The sequence below is a fragment of the Hyperolius riggenbachi genome, chromosome 7 (genome assembly GCF_040937935.1).
Source record: "Hyperolius riggenbachi isolate aHypRig1 chromosome 7, aHypRig1.pri, whole genome shotgun sequence".
NCBI lineage: Eukaryota > Metazoa > Chordata > Amphibia > Anura > Hyperoliidae > Hyperolius > Hyperolius riggenbachi.
In genome coordinates, this window is record NC_090652.1 from 30,119,545 (window position 1) to 30,132,760 (window position 13,216).

The window sequence follows — 13,216 nt, forward strand, 5'->3', positions numbered from 1 at the left end:
TCAATCCCCATACAGAGGCTGGGTCTGCCTATAGAGCCCAGCCTCTGTTGCTATATAGCTTCCTCCAAAGCCCCCCCTGCGCGCTGTGAGACCCCATAAATCACAGCCGCGCTGGTGACACGCAGCGTGTCGCAGCGGGCTGTGTTTATCTCTCTAATGTCAGTCTCCGCTCTCCCCGCCTCCTGAATCGCTCCGGGCCCCGCCCACATCCCTTCCCTCCCTGCTGATTGGAGGGAAGGGATGTGGGCGGGGACTGGAGCGATTCAGGAGGCAGGGGAGAGCGGAGACTGACATTAGTGAGGTAAACACAGCCGCATAGCGCGGCTGTGTTTTATGGGGCCTCACAGCGCACAGGGGGGGCTTTGGGGGAAGCAAAATAGCAACAGAGGCTGGGCTCTATAGGCAGACCCAGCCTCTGTATGGGGATTGCGTTGTAAGAACCCCGCCTCGGGTTCTCTTTAATACTGAGGTTCCACTAGCTACCTAATACTTGAGAGCACTGCTAGCTACTTAATATTGAGGATACTTATAGCTACCTAATACTAAGGGGCACCTGTTGCTACCTGTGATGGGAAGGGAAGTAAGGATGAAGTGACAGCCAGCACATTTTGGCGGGGATTTGTAGGTTCATGGTGGGTGAAGTCTAAGGTGCCAGGAAGTCTGTGTCTATAAGCTCCAGTGAGGTAAATCCGGGCCTGAATCACAGTAAACACAAAATGGCCGCATTTAAACAGGATTTGACAAAATATTAATTAAAAATAAAAGGCTCTCACTGCAGGTCCAGAGCATTACTGCAGCCCAATGCTTTACTAAACATTACCCTCCCCTACTCCCAATGTTCTGATACTTCCCATACAAGGTTTGCAGATGATTGCCATCCATTAGAAGAGAACACAGTCCATGTTTGCTGGATCACGTATGTTCCTGAATGTTCAGACGTCACTGGAATCATAGAGACGGTGACTGTGGAGCCTAGAGAGGTGAATTACCTCTGGGGGCCACCTCTGGCTTCCAGATAAGGGGGGTTGGGGGGCACTTCTGTCTACCTAAAACAAGGGTGGAGGGGGAAGGATGTCCTTCACAGCATTGGTGCCAAGAGCCGGGACAAGGTCCTCCAGCACCCAAGGCTGAGACACCAAAGTGCGCCCCTCCATCCCTCCCACCCCAGCCGTCACACACTGATTGCTATTAGACTAAGAGGCGCCACAGGGCCCACAACCTCCCCAACACCTTAATCTCTAGTTATCTGGCTTGCAGTCACTGCCATCATGAGTTTCACACTCATAACAAGTGTAGCCACAAAAACACCTGATGTGGAGGATGGAATGGAACCCTGTATCTGTGGAAGGGAAGGTTAGTAGTAGGGCCTCAAAACAGCTCTGCACCCCCCCCCCCCCCCCCACACACACACACACACACAGGTTCTGCTCCCTCTAGTTATGGCCCTGCTTACATGTCAACCATACCCTCTGTTCAGATAAGATCTCCAGAAGGTTTGTCTTGCACGGTCACACTTGAAACTCATTACAAATCAGAGCTTGCCAAAAGCAACTGCAAAGATTAGTTTATACTTCCTTGAATTTAGGTTGAATTTCCTATTCTATTGGCAAAACCACTTTAACCAGTTGGGAGGTCTGGTGATACGATGCCACACCCTTCCCAGCTTTATAGGAAGCTGCCCCTCCACAACCTACATCTAAGGAAAATATAAACTCGATTACTCTTTCCAGCAGAAAGTAGGGACAACACTTACTTGTCCTGCAGCTTGACCAGGAAGCGGTTCCTCATGAGTGAGTTTCCTGGGAAATACGTCCTGCAAAGAGACTTCTGTTAACGCTATAAAGCCAGAAGCTGAGCAGAGGGTAAGGACTGCTAGGAAAAGCAGAGGAAGAAGAGTGCTGAGAGAAGGACCAGAGGATGAAGAGTGCTGAGAGAATGACCAGATGATTAAGAGTGCTGAGTGCTGAGGGAAGGACCAGAGGATGAAGATTGCTGAGAGAAGGACCAGATGATTAAGAGTGCTGAGGGAAGGACCAGAGGATGAAGATTGCTAAGAGAAGGACCAGAGGATGAAGACTGCTGAGAGGAGGACCAGAGGATGAAGACTGCTGAGAGGAGGACCAGAGGATGAAGAGTGCTGAGAGGAGGACCAGAGGATGAAGAGTGCTGAGAGAAGGACCAGAGGATGAAGCCTGCTGTGAGAAGGACCAGAGGATGAAGAGTGCCGAAAGATGGACCAGATGATGAAGATAGCTGAGAGAAGGGCCAGAGGATGAAAATTGCTGAGGGAGGGACCAGAGGATGAAGAGTGCTTAGAGAAGGACCAGATGATAAAGACTGCTGTGGGAAGGACCAGAGGATGAATAGTGCTGAGAAAAGGACCAGAGGATGAAGAGTGCCAAAAGAAGGACGAAGAGTGCTGAGGGAGGGACCAGATAAAGAAGAGTGCTAAGGGAGGGACCAGAGGATGAAGAGTGCTGAGGGAGGGACCAGATGATGAAGAGTACTGAGGGAGGGACCAGAGGATGAGGACTGCTGAGAGAACCAGAGGATGAAGAAAGACCAGACAGAGTTAACCAGAGGATGGAGAGAAGTGAAGCAGATAGTCAAGCTACAGACTGACCAGTGAACAAGAAACAGTCCATCTTGCAGGGGTCTCAAACTCGCGGCCCGCGGGCCATTTGCGGCCCTCGATACAATATTTTGTGGCCCTTGCCGGCAAAAGCTTCCTTATAGTTTGCTTAAGTGCTCCCAAGTAATCCGCCACATCCCCGCCGCTAAACGAGGGCTGCAGAGCTCCCAAATCGCCCGGGGGGGGCAATCCACCAGCATTTCCTGGAAGGGACAGAGCTTTCGGCTTCAGCTCTGCCCCTCCTGACGTCAATCGGCGCACGGATCGCCGCCTCTCCCCGCCCCTCTCTGTGAAGGAAGAGTAAGAGGGGTGGGCAGAGGCGGCGATGCGCTGCGATTGTGAAATTTCTTATGCGGCCCAGCCTCATCCTGACTTTGCCTCCTGCGGCCCCCAGGTAAATTAAGTTTGAGACCCCTGATCTAGAGTATCCACAGCAGACAGAATGCAATTCCACCAACACTCAGAGGCAGATCTATGGGAAGACTGACCTGTTGATAATGGATGGCATGTAGGTTTCCACCACGGACTCTGACAGTGGAACGAAGGGAAGGAGGCCGGTGTAGTAGAGGATGAGGAGGAGGATGCCCCGACGGGGTGTGAACATCACAGGCATGTCCGGGTTCTGGAGGAGAGAACACAGAGGAGTACAGGGCATTAAAGGAAGAGGCAGGAGAGTGAGTGGTGGATGTAGCTGTAGAGAAATGTTACTGTGAGGATGGAGTGGAGAGAAGTGAAAGAAAGCATGAATAGCAGAGGCAGGGAACTCAGTGGGAGTAGCAGAGGAGAAGGAGGACAGAATCTGAGGTTCTAGGATTGATAGAGGAAAAATAGAGTACCCGTGTTGTCTCTCTCAGCTGATTGGCTCTTAGATACTGTCCTGAGCACTGCAGAACTTTATGCAGGGCAAGGCTAAGAGGATGACCATCACTTAGACACTTGCACATAAATATATACATGAGAATAAAGAAAGGTGGTGGAAGTATCTGAGAGCGGGATAAGTGAGTAGAAGAGGAATACGAGAAATATAAGTCACAGAGAGAATTGGGGGAGTAGTACTAGCAGGCAAAATGATGGGGGTTCTAGAAGCTGAAGAAGAGAGGGAGATGATGGTAATCATGCAAAAATACACAGAACAGGAGTTCCCTGAAAAGACCGCACCACTCCAAGAATAACCATATATAATCATCTTTATTCACAAAAAAATATAAAAACACTTAAAAACAAACCCCAAGGATGGCCATGCAGGGAAACATACAAATGAATAAACACACCAAAATGATACAATACATAGCAGCCAAATGGCTGAGTTTCCACACCACATGCTAAAGCGTAAAAAACCATAATTGATGGCTATGTAAACTAATAAATATCATAGCTAGCCACATCAAAACCTATTGGTAAGAAACAACCAGTAGCATCAGCGATGAGTAAAGTGCATAACTTTACTAATGTGCAAACAGGTAAACAAACCATAAAAATATTACATGTGTAAAGATCCCAAAGGGAAAGAAGAAATGTGCAAAAAGCAGAGAGAAAGTGCAAAGAAGTGCAAAGGACAGTGTGAAAACACTGAAGTTAAAGGGATACTGTAGGGGGGTCGGGGGAAAATGAGTTGAACTTACCCGGGGCTTCTAATGGTCCCCCGCAGACATCCTGTGCCCGCGCAGCCACTCCCCAATGCTCCGGCCCCGCCTCCGGTTCACTTCTGGAATTTCAGACTTTAAAGTCTGAAAACCACTGACCCTGCGTTGCTGTGTCCTCGCTTCCCCTGATGTCACCAAGAGCGTACAGCGCAATTACAGACCATACTGGGCCTACAATGTACGCTCTTGGTGACATCAGGGGAGCGAGGACACGGCAATGCAGGCGCAGTGGTTTTCAGACCTTAAAGTCTGAAATTCCAGAAGTGAACCGGAGGCGGGGCCGGAGCATTGGTGAGTGGCTGCGCAGGCACGGGATGTCTGCGGGGGACCGTTAGAAGCCCCGGGTAAGTTCAACTCATTTTCCCCCGACCCCCCCTACAGTATTCCTTGCTATGTGTTGTATCATTTTGATGTGTTTATTCATTTGTATGTTTCCCTGCATGGCCATCCTTGGGGTTTGTTTTTAAGTGTTTTTATATTTTTTTGTGAATAAAGATGATTATATATGGTTATTCTTGGAGTGGTGCGGTCTTTTCAGGGAACTCCTGTTCTGTGTATTTTTGTATGATTTCTATTTAGTTCCTTTCTGCACACTCATTTATTATCATCCTGACTTTGGTGGTGTAGTTGATGGTCCTTGCCCAACTTGTGTTTCTTAAGGTGGCCACACACCATACAATTTTTACATTATCTGTTCAATTTAAGAATTGCAATCAATTTTTCTGACTGATTGTAACATTTCAAAAATCTGACCAATGTATCACCCACATATGTTCAATTTTTTCCTCAATTATGATAAAAATGATTGGAAACTCTGAGAAAATTGCTTGGGTGTGTATATTAATAAATTAACAATCCAACACACACCATACAATCTTTAGTAGAAATTGAAGAGAAATATCTGGCATTCCGGATCGATTTAAAATCGGAAAAAACGGGAAATCCGATCGGATTTGTCAGTCGAATGAAAAAAAAAGCTTTCGATTTTTTCGAGAGATACGATCATTTTGATCAAATTACTGTAAAATCGGATCATTTTATTGTATCGTGTGTGGCCAGCTTTAGGGAGATGATGGAAGTCAGTGGGTGATTGGTGGAATGGTGCAGAGGAGGAGGAGTTATGCAGTTGGGAGGTGATAATGGAACATAAGTTAAAGGAAAGGTTCAGGGAGGGTGGAGGAAAAATAAAAATCAATTTCCACTTACCTGGGGCTTCCTCCAGCCCGTGGCAGGCAGGAGGTGCCCTCGCCGCCGCTCCGCAGGCTCCCGGTGGTCTCCAGTGGCCGACCCGACCTGGCCAGGCCGGCTGCCAGGTCGGGCTCTTCTGCGCTCCAAGTCCTGGTACTTCTGCGTCCCACGCCGGCGCTCTGACGTCATCGGACGTCCGCCGGGCTGTACTGCGCATGCGCAGTAGTTCTGCGCCTGCGCAGTAGAGCCCGGAGGACGTCCGATGACGTCAGAGCGCCGGCGTGGGACGCAGAAGTACCAGGACTTGGAGCGCAGAAGAGCCCGACCTGGCAGCCGGCCTGGCCAGGTCGGGTCGGCCACCGGAGACCACCGGGAGCCTGCGGAGCGGCGGCGAGGGCACCTCCTGCCTGCCACGGGCTGGAGGAAGCCCCAGGTAAGTGGAAATTGATTTTTATTTTTCCTCCACCCTCCCTGAACCTTCCCTTTAACCACTTTGTCCTTCAATACAGTATATCTACGTCAGCTGTGGCTCTCTCCAAGCCACAGCGACGTAGATATACTGACCTGCTTTCAGCCCTGTTGTGCAGGAACAGGTGCGCTTCAGATCGCACCTCCCGGCACTAACAGCTGCAATACTAATTGGTGAAAGGGAAAATGTTCCCTTGTAGCCAATTAGTAACCCCTCCACGGATGAACGATCACCGCTGTAGCAAACAGCGTGATCATTCATCTCTCCCCTCCGTGGTCGGATCTGCTAAAAGAAAAGGATCAGAAAGCAGCCTGACTCACCTTTTCCTGTTCCAGCGACCAGCCTGCAGCCCGAGCCTCCGATCCCCGCTCTGCACGCAGCCCTGTGATGCTGAATAGCCGAGTCCCGGCTTGATGACGTCATCAAGCCGGGACCCGGTAACCGGCATCACAGGGCTGTGTGCAGAGCGGCGATCGGAGGCTCGGGCTGCAGGCTGGTCGCTGGAACGAGATAAGGTGAGTCAGGCTGCTTTCTAATCCTTTTTTTAACAGATCTGGCCACCGAGGGGGCTGCCTGGGTGGGGGGTGGGGGATCTGGCTGGCTCCTATGGGGGTGCGGCGTGGACCCCTGGTGGGGGGTGGTAAAATGTGCAGCTGGGGGGGGGAAATAAAGTAAGAGGGGGTACAATTTTATTTTATGTGTATAATTGTATACTGGGGGCAGATCTGGCTATAATGGTGGGGGGCCCTAATCCAGGGTGCACCCGCTAATCCTGAGGGCGCATCTGGCTATAATGGGGGACCACTATTCCTGGGGACACATATGGACACATGAGGGGCAGCAATCCTGGGGATACATCTATCTATCTATGCTGGGAGGTGCCAAACACAGAGGACACATCGGGCTATACTGAGGGTGACTGATATTGGGGACACATCTGGCTATAAGGGGGGGGGGTCTGATACTCGGGACACATTTTGCTATCTATACTGGGGGACAGAATACTGGTGACATGTTATCTTCTGTGGCACTTTTTATTTTTAAACTGGAATTGATAAAAACTGAGCAAAAATGCATTTTTTTTCATTTTTCCCCCCTTTTTCCCATTAAAATGCATAGAAAACTTTTTTGGTCTAGGGACGAAATACCCGCCAATGAAAGTCTAGTTTGTCCTTAAAAAAACGATACCTAGATCATTTAGGTGTCGTGAGTAGGGATAAAGTTATGGCTGATTAAAAAGGGACACCGCTAAAGCGTCAAAACTGCTCTGGTCAATAAGGGGAAAACAAGGTCTGGATGCGAAGTGGTTAAGGTGGCCACACACCGTACAATTAAAAGCTCCAGTTTCACACCAATTCAATAAATACGATCGATTGTACTGAAAAAACAAGTTTTTTTTCATTCATTCGAGAAATCTTATAGAATTTCCTTTTTTTATTCGATAAGACGACCAGGAGTGTTGGATTTTTCTGATCAATTTTTGTGAAAATGGAATGAATGGTGTGCGGTAGATTGTTAATTTATTAATATATAAACCCAAGCATTTTTTTCTGAGTTTCCAAACATTGTTATTATAATTGGGGGAAAATTGCATGCATGTGGGTGATACATTGGTCAGATTTTACAATCAGTCATGAAAATTGATTGCAATTCTTGAATTGAAAAGATATTTTAAAAAAATTGTATGGTGTGTGGCCACCGTAAATGAGATGGAGAATCAGTACATACACACATTAAATTCATATGGGCCTTTTCTGGCCATATTGCCCCCCAAAGCAAGGCAACTGTTGTCTGCCTTAAACACCCCCTCCCAGCTTATGACTAGGAAGTCTGTAGCCTGCATTAGTTGGATTTGCAGACAGCAAGAACAAATTGAAAGGTTGCATACAAAAATATTGTTTGTCAAAACAGTCTGTAAAGGATATATAGGTATTATTACCAGGCCAGATGTAAATGTTTCTTTGTTACACAGCTGATACAAATCCTGCAATAAATCTGCAGTGTGTCTACTTCCTGCTTTCATGGAAGCAGACAAAGGGTTAACCTCCTGTCTTTACAAATTAACTGGTCTGCAATGGCAGTCAGCTGATACAGCTGAGAGATCAAAATACAACTTATAATTAGTCACAGATGAGGGGGGAATTGGGCTAAACTCTCTAAATACATACAGGGTGCATTTTTCTCAGTTTTCCTTCTGTACTGTGCAAGAGTTCAGGTGCACTTTCATGTAGCTAGCAGTTGTGTATAAGAATTCCATAAAGCACAATTTGCGAAGAATTGCTTCTTACAATACAATAATACAATAACATTTCTATAGCGCTTTTCTCCCATAGGACTCAAAGCGCTTGGTCGCCCCCCTCTAGCAGCTGTCACCCCAGACATCTGCCTGCTTTGCCTAGGAAAGTGGGTGAGAAAAGCTGTGTTTGAGGACATCTCTTACCTCCCGGCGACATTTCTTCATGACCCGATCATTGGTGCTGGCCCAGATCGTCCTGTCTGTGCGATGGTATTTCTTCACCAGATCAGACACCTGGAAAAATCCATAGCAGTCGCATTACAAGACCTGACCACCAGGGGGCGACAACCCCACAAGGGATGACCAGTGAGATGCTGCTATTCCACCTTGCGTACAGATGTCATACAAGTTGTATGCAGCTAGGACTGAGTCAGCCAGGAAGTGCATTTGACCTAATGCATACAATTTGCATAAAACATACATGCAAGCCAGAATGGCTAGCATCTCATTGACGTCATCTCTTCGCAGTGTTCAGCTATTGCCCGGCTACCTTCTTGATGAGATCGTCACAGTCCTGCTTGATTTCCACGTTGACAGGTTTGTCAGGGAACTTCTGGAACACCTCCTCCAGGAGCGGGAACCGCCTGTCGCTGCCCGATGACATGTGACCTGAAAAACACACACCTGTCAATGTACCGCCAAGAGTCACGGGAGGGGTCACATGACTTGCCATCTGCCTCCACCCGGTGCTAACTGGGCGTACATGCAAAAAGGTCGCTGGAAAGAGCCATTAGCAGAATATCAGCAAATTTATAGATATTCTACTATTTTGCAGCGCTATAGTAAAATATTGGTGAATGATACTGATAATTGCTACAGTTAAACCAGGCCCCACTATCACACAGAACCCTACCACTAGTGATACCTGACCCTAACCCCCCCCCCCACGTTCCCCGACATCTAACCTTAAATTAGCCCCCCCTCAGCAATGCCTAATCTTCAGATCCCTTTTACACTTGGTCACTTTTTTGCATTATAGTAGCTTTTCTGTATGCGTTATTCTGCAGGCATGGTAACGCAACAGCAAAGAATGTATATGGGACCTAGTATACTAACCGCGTTAGGCCGGAAGTGTCCGATATGCCGTCGAGCTGCCGCAAAGTCAACAGTGCATTAACTTTGGACTTCTGCGGCGTCCGAATGCACGTAAGTCAATGGGCAGTGCAGAAACTTTAAATACGTTGGCTGCGGTGCGCACGGGCGGAACGTTGCAAGTACGAAAGGGAAGTCGGGACTCCCAGTGATGTGCTTCCTGTCAAGCAGAGAGTACAACACTGGGCGCGGGGCGGGGTTCGGGTCATATGAATCTATTTTTTGGTGTTGCGAGGACCATAGGTTTACACCCCTCTAGTGACCAGGCCATTTTTTACAATTCAGCACACTGCAGTTTTAACAGTTTACTGCTCACTCATACAACTTAGCACACAAATGAATCTTGCCCCCTTTTCTTACCACCGAGTAACCAAGCAGCTCAGGGTGACCCAAACTACTAGGAATGTATAGGGGGATAAAAGGAACCAAAAAGCCCCCCTACTAATAAGCAATGCTTGGTGTAATTTGCCTTCTTAAAACAGAAGGAAATTTGCAATAATTCAGTTATAAGTGAACATATGTGGTTACCCACAATGCTCTACTGAATATGCAAATTATCCCTTTTCGCCCTTGTAAGCCAAGCAAGCAACCAGAACCGCTGGTGTATAGCAAGCTTATAGCTTTAAGTTTTACACAGCCACACCAACCCCACATGTAGACAGCCTGTTTCGGACTTTTGGTCCTCATCAGTACATGGTACATGTGGGTTTGATAAGGCTGTGTAAAACTTAAAGCTATAAGCTTGCTATACACCAGCGATTCTGGATGCTTGCTTGGCTTACAAGGGCGAAAAGGGATAATTTGCATATTCAGTAGAGCATTGTGGGTAACCACATATGTTCACTTATAACTGAATTATTGCAAATTTCCTTCTGTTTTAAGAAGGCAAATTACACCAAGCTTTTCTTACCACCAACAGAGCTTTCTGTTGGTGGCATCTGATTGCTGCTGAGACTTTTTTTTTTATTATTATTAATAATAATTTAAATGTTAGGTTTTTTTGTTTAATAAAAAGGTCTTTTTTTTTTTTCAAAAAACAAAACAAAAACAACGTGCGTTTTATAAAGTTTCCCATCTAACAGGCTGCTTACTATTTCCTGTATAGTCACAGTAATGTCATGTTGCTATAAAGATTAAATGTCAGATGCAAACATTTGCACATATAAAAACGCATTTGTTTTCACAAATTTGCAAAAACCGCATGTCCACAACCTCACTCAGGGTCAGGGTGTAACAACAGATCCCTGCCAGCATGGGATGCAGTCGCAGGGGGGCCCAGAAGCCGTGGGGGGAAGAAATGTATTTTCCCTGTACTGAGAGACTGACAACTAAGGGCATGGAGAGAAAAAGCTTTCTGCTCTCTACATAATTGTTCTAATGACTGCATCTGCTCAGTCACTGATAAGGAATCATACAAAGTTTTGCAGACAAAGATTTGTAGGCAGTCTTTATTCAGTGTGCAGCAGGCTCTTGTGTACAGCGCCCAGCCCCAAACCTCTCTACCCCTCCCCAAGTGCTGTGTGCTGTAATGATACTGGAGAAGTCTGCAGAGCCGGTTCTGCTCCATGGACAGAGTGAGTGTAATAAGCTGAGGCTGGAAGCACACTCGTCTGTCAGTTTTCTGTATGTGTTTTCTGCACACCATGTGTGTCTGTATGTGTGATAATTGATAAAGAAAATGTGTGTAGTGCTTCACTGCTGTCTGTTTTATCTCATTGAGGAATACACATTCAAGTGTGCACAGGCCAATTGTATAACATTGGTTCTCAGTTTACCTGTGCAGAAAGTGAGGTGGGAGGGGGGCATCCAAAGTTTTGCAGGGGGGCCCAGTGATTTCTAGTTACGTAACACTTAGCCATTGTGTTGCGATGTTCCGCCCCCATCGCACCGCAAAAAAACATCATTCATATGACCCTGTGACAGTGTGCCGACAGGTGCATTTGCATAGCACCACCCTTTGCAGCATGACTTCCTGCTGGGCAGGAAGTAGGTCACTGGGGTTCCCAGTCATATTTGCATCGTTCCGCGCATGCGCGCCGCTGCCCCAACAAATTTCAAACCCCTGCATTGCCCATTGGCTTGCATGCATTCCGCCACATCACCATGGCAATGCGCTGTTGACTTTGCGGTGAGTCGGTGGCCGATCGGGAACTTCCAAAGCAGCGTGATGCAGTAAGTGTGCTGGGTCGTTGCATCACCCTGTGGCAAAAAAGGGTAATGCAACGCACACTTGCAACGCAAGTGTAAAAGGGGCCTCAAGCAATGCAGTCAATGTTTATGCAATGTGAAAACACACCAGGACTGACAGCCCATGTTAATCTGCAGTCATTCTGTACTGGTGACACTGCGCATACTAAGGCAGCAAAAAGCACACACACCGCAGCTATATTAAGATCATGTAATCGGCCACTGCGTGTGCGTTATAAGAACTGACATGGTGCTGCCTTCTGCTGGACAACGCTCATTCTCCATACATGTACTGTGATATATGCAAACCTCCAGGATTTAGCTCATATAATTGCGCATGTTAAGTGTTGAGATACTGCTTACACGTTACAATTGTAGAGTAGACCTCAGCTGTGCTCCCCTTTAAAGGATACCACAACTGAAATGTGACATAATGAGATAGACATGTGTATGTACAGTACCTAGCACACAAATAACTATGCTGTGTTTCTTTTTTTCTTTCTCTGCCTGAAAGAGTTAAATATCAGGTATGTAAGTGGCTGACTCAGTCCTGACTCAGACAGGAAGTGACTACAGTGTGACCCTCACTGATAAGAAATTCCAACTATAAAAACACTTTCCTAGCAGAAAATGGCTTCTGAGAGCAAGAAAGAGGTAAAAAAGGGGACTGAGTCAGCCACTTACATACCTGATATTTAACTCTTTCAAGCAGAGAAAGAAAAAAAGGAACACAGCATAGTTATTTGTGTGCTAGGCACTGTACATACCCATGTCTATCTCATTATGTCACATTTCAGTTGTGGTATCCTTTAAGTGAGGCAAATGGATTTTGGATACAATACCTGGCAGAAACGTCACTTCCAGGGAGTCCTTGTACTGCGGCAGCTCCTAACGCCAAGAGAAAAAAAATAGTTTATTGGAAATTTGAGGTGAAAAGAAAAAAATAAAAATCTCCAGTTTTATAACCGAAACTGTGAATTTTCACCTTTGTTAAAAGGAAACCTTAAAGTGAATCTGTAACAAAAACAAAACAAACAGCCCCTGAGGGGTACTTACCTTGGGAGGGGGAGGCCTCTGGACCCTAATGAGGCATTCTTTGCCTTCTTCATCCTCCGGGATCCAATGATGGCAGCTCCCTGAAAAATCAGCCGACCAGGATGCCGGCGGTGGCGCAGGCACAATAGCAGCTGCAATATTTACCTTCCGCGCTCCAGCGCAGGCGCAGTAACGGCTTTCCGATGGGCTCTGGCAGAAATAGCCGAGCCCGATTAGGTCCGCTCTACTGGGCAGGCGCAAGTCACCTGTGCCATAGAGCGAACCCGATCAGTCTCAGCTATTTCCGCCAGAGCCCATCGGAAAGCTGCTACTGCGCCTGCACAGGAGCACAGAAGGTCAATATTTACATGGCTGCTGTTCAGGGGGCTACAAGTGCTGGATCCCGAAGGGTTAAGAGGATGGAGGGAGCTTCATTAGGATCCAGAGGCTTCCCCCTCCCCAAGGTATTTACCCCCCAGGGCTGTTTTTGTTCTATCAGATTCACTTTAAGGCCTCCTTTCCACAGACTGTTGATAGGCAGTGAAATGCCTCTCAAACTCTCACAACTGCCCGGTATCTGCTCACTGCTGCCCGGTATCTGCTCACTGCTGCCCGGTATCTGCTCACTGTTGCCTGGTATCTGCTCACTGCTGCCTGGTAACTGCTCACTGCTG

General features: G+C 47.2%; 1 protein-coding gene across 2 annotated transcripts in view; it reads right to left on the reverse strand.

The window, feature by feature from the left end:
* The window catches only part of GDPD3 (glycerophosphodiester phosphodiesterase domain containing 3), a 36,082-nt gene that overhangs the window by 8,432 nt on the left and 14,434 nt on the right, over positions 1-13,216 (reverse strand). For both annotated transcript variants that reach the window (XM_068243822.1, XM_068243823.1), the window contains exons 5-9: positions 12,350-12,395; positions 8,719-8,837; positions 8,373-8,462; positions 3,121-3,254; positions 1,754-1,813 (exon numbers count right to left, since the gene is read on the reverse strand). In XM_068243822.1, the coding sequence (XP_068099923.1) occupies positions 1,754-1,813; positions 3,121-3,254; positions 8,373-8,462; positions 8,719-8,837; positions 12,350-12,395 (449 nt within the window). The remainder of the gene's footprint in view (positions 1-1,753; positions 1,814-3,120; positions 3,255-8,372; positions 8,463-8,718; positions 8,838-12,349; positions 12,396-13,216) is intronic.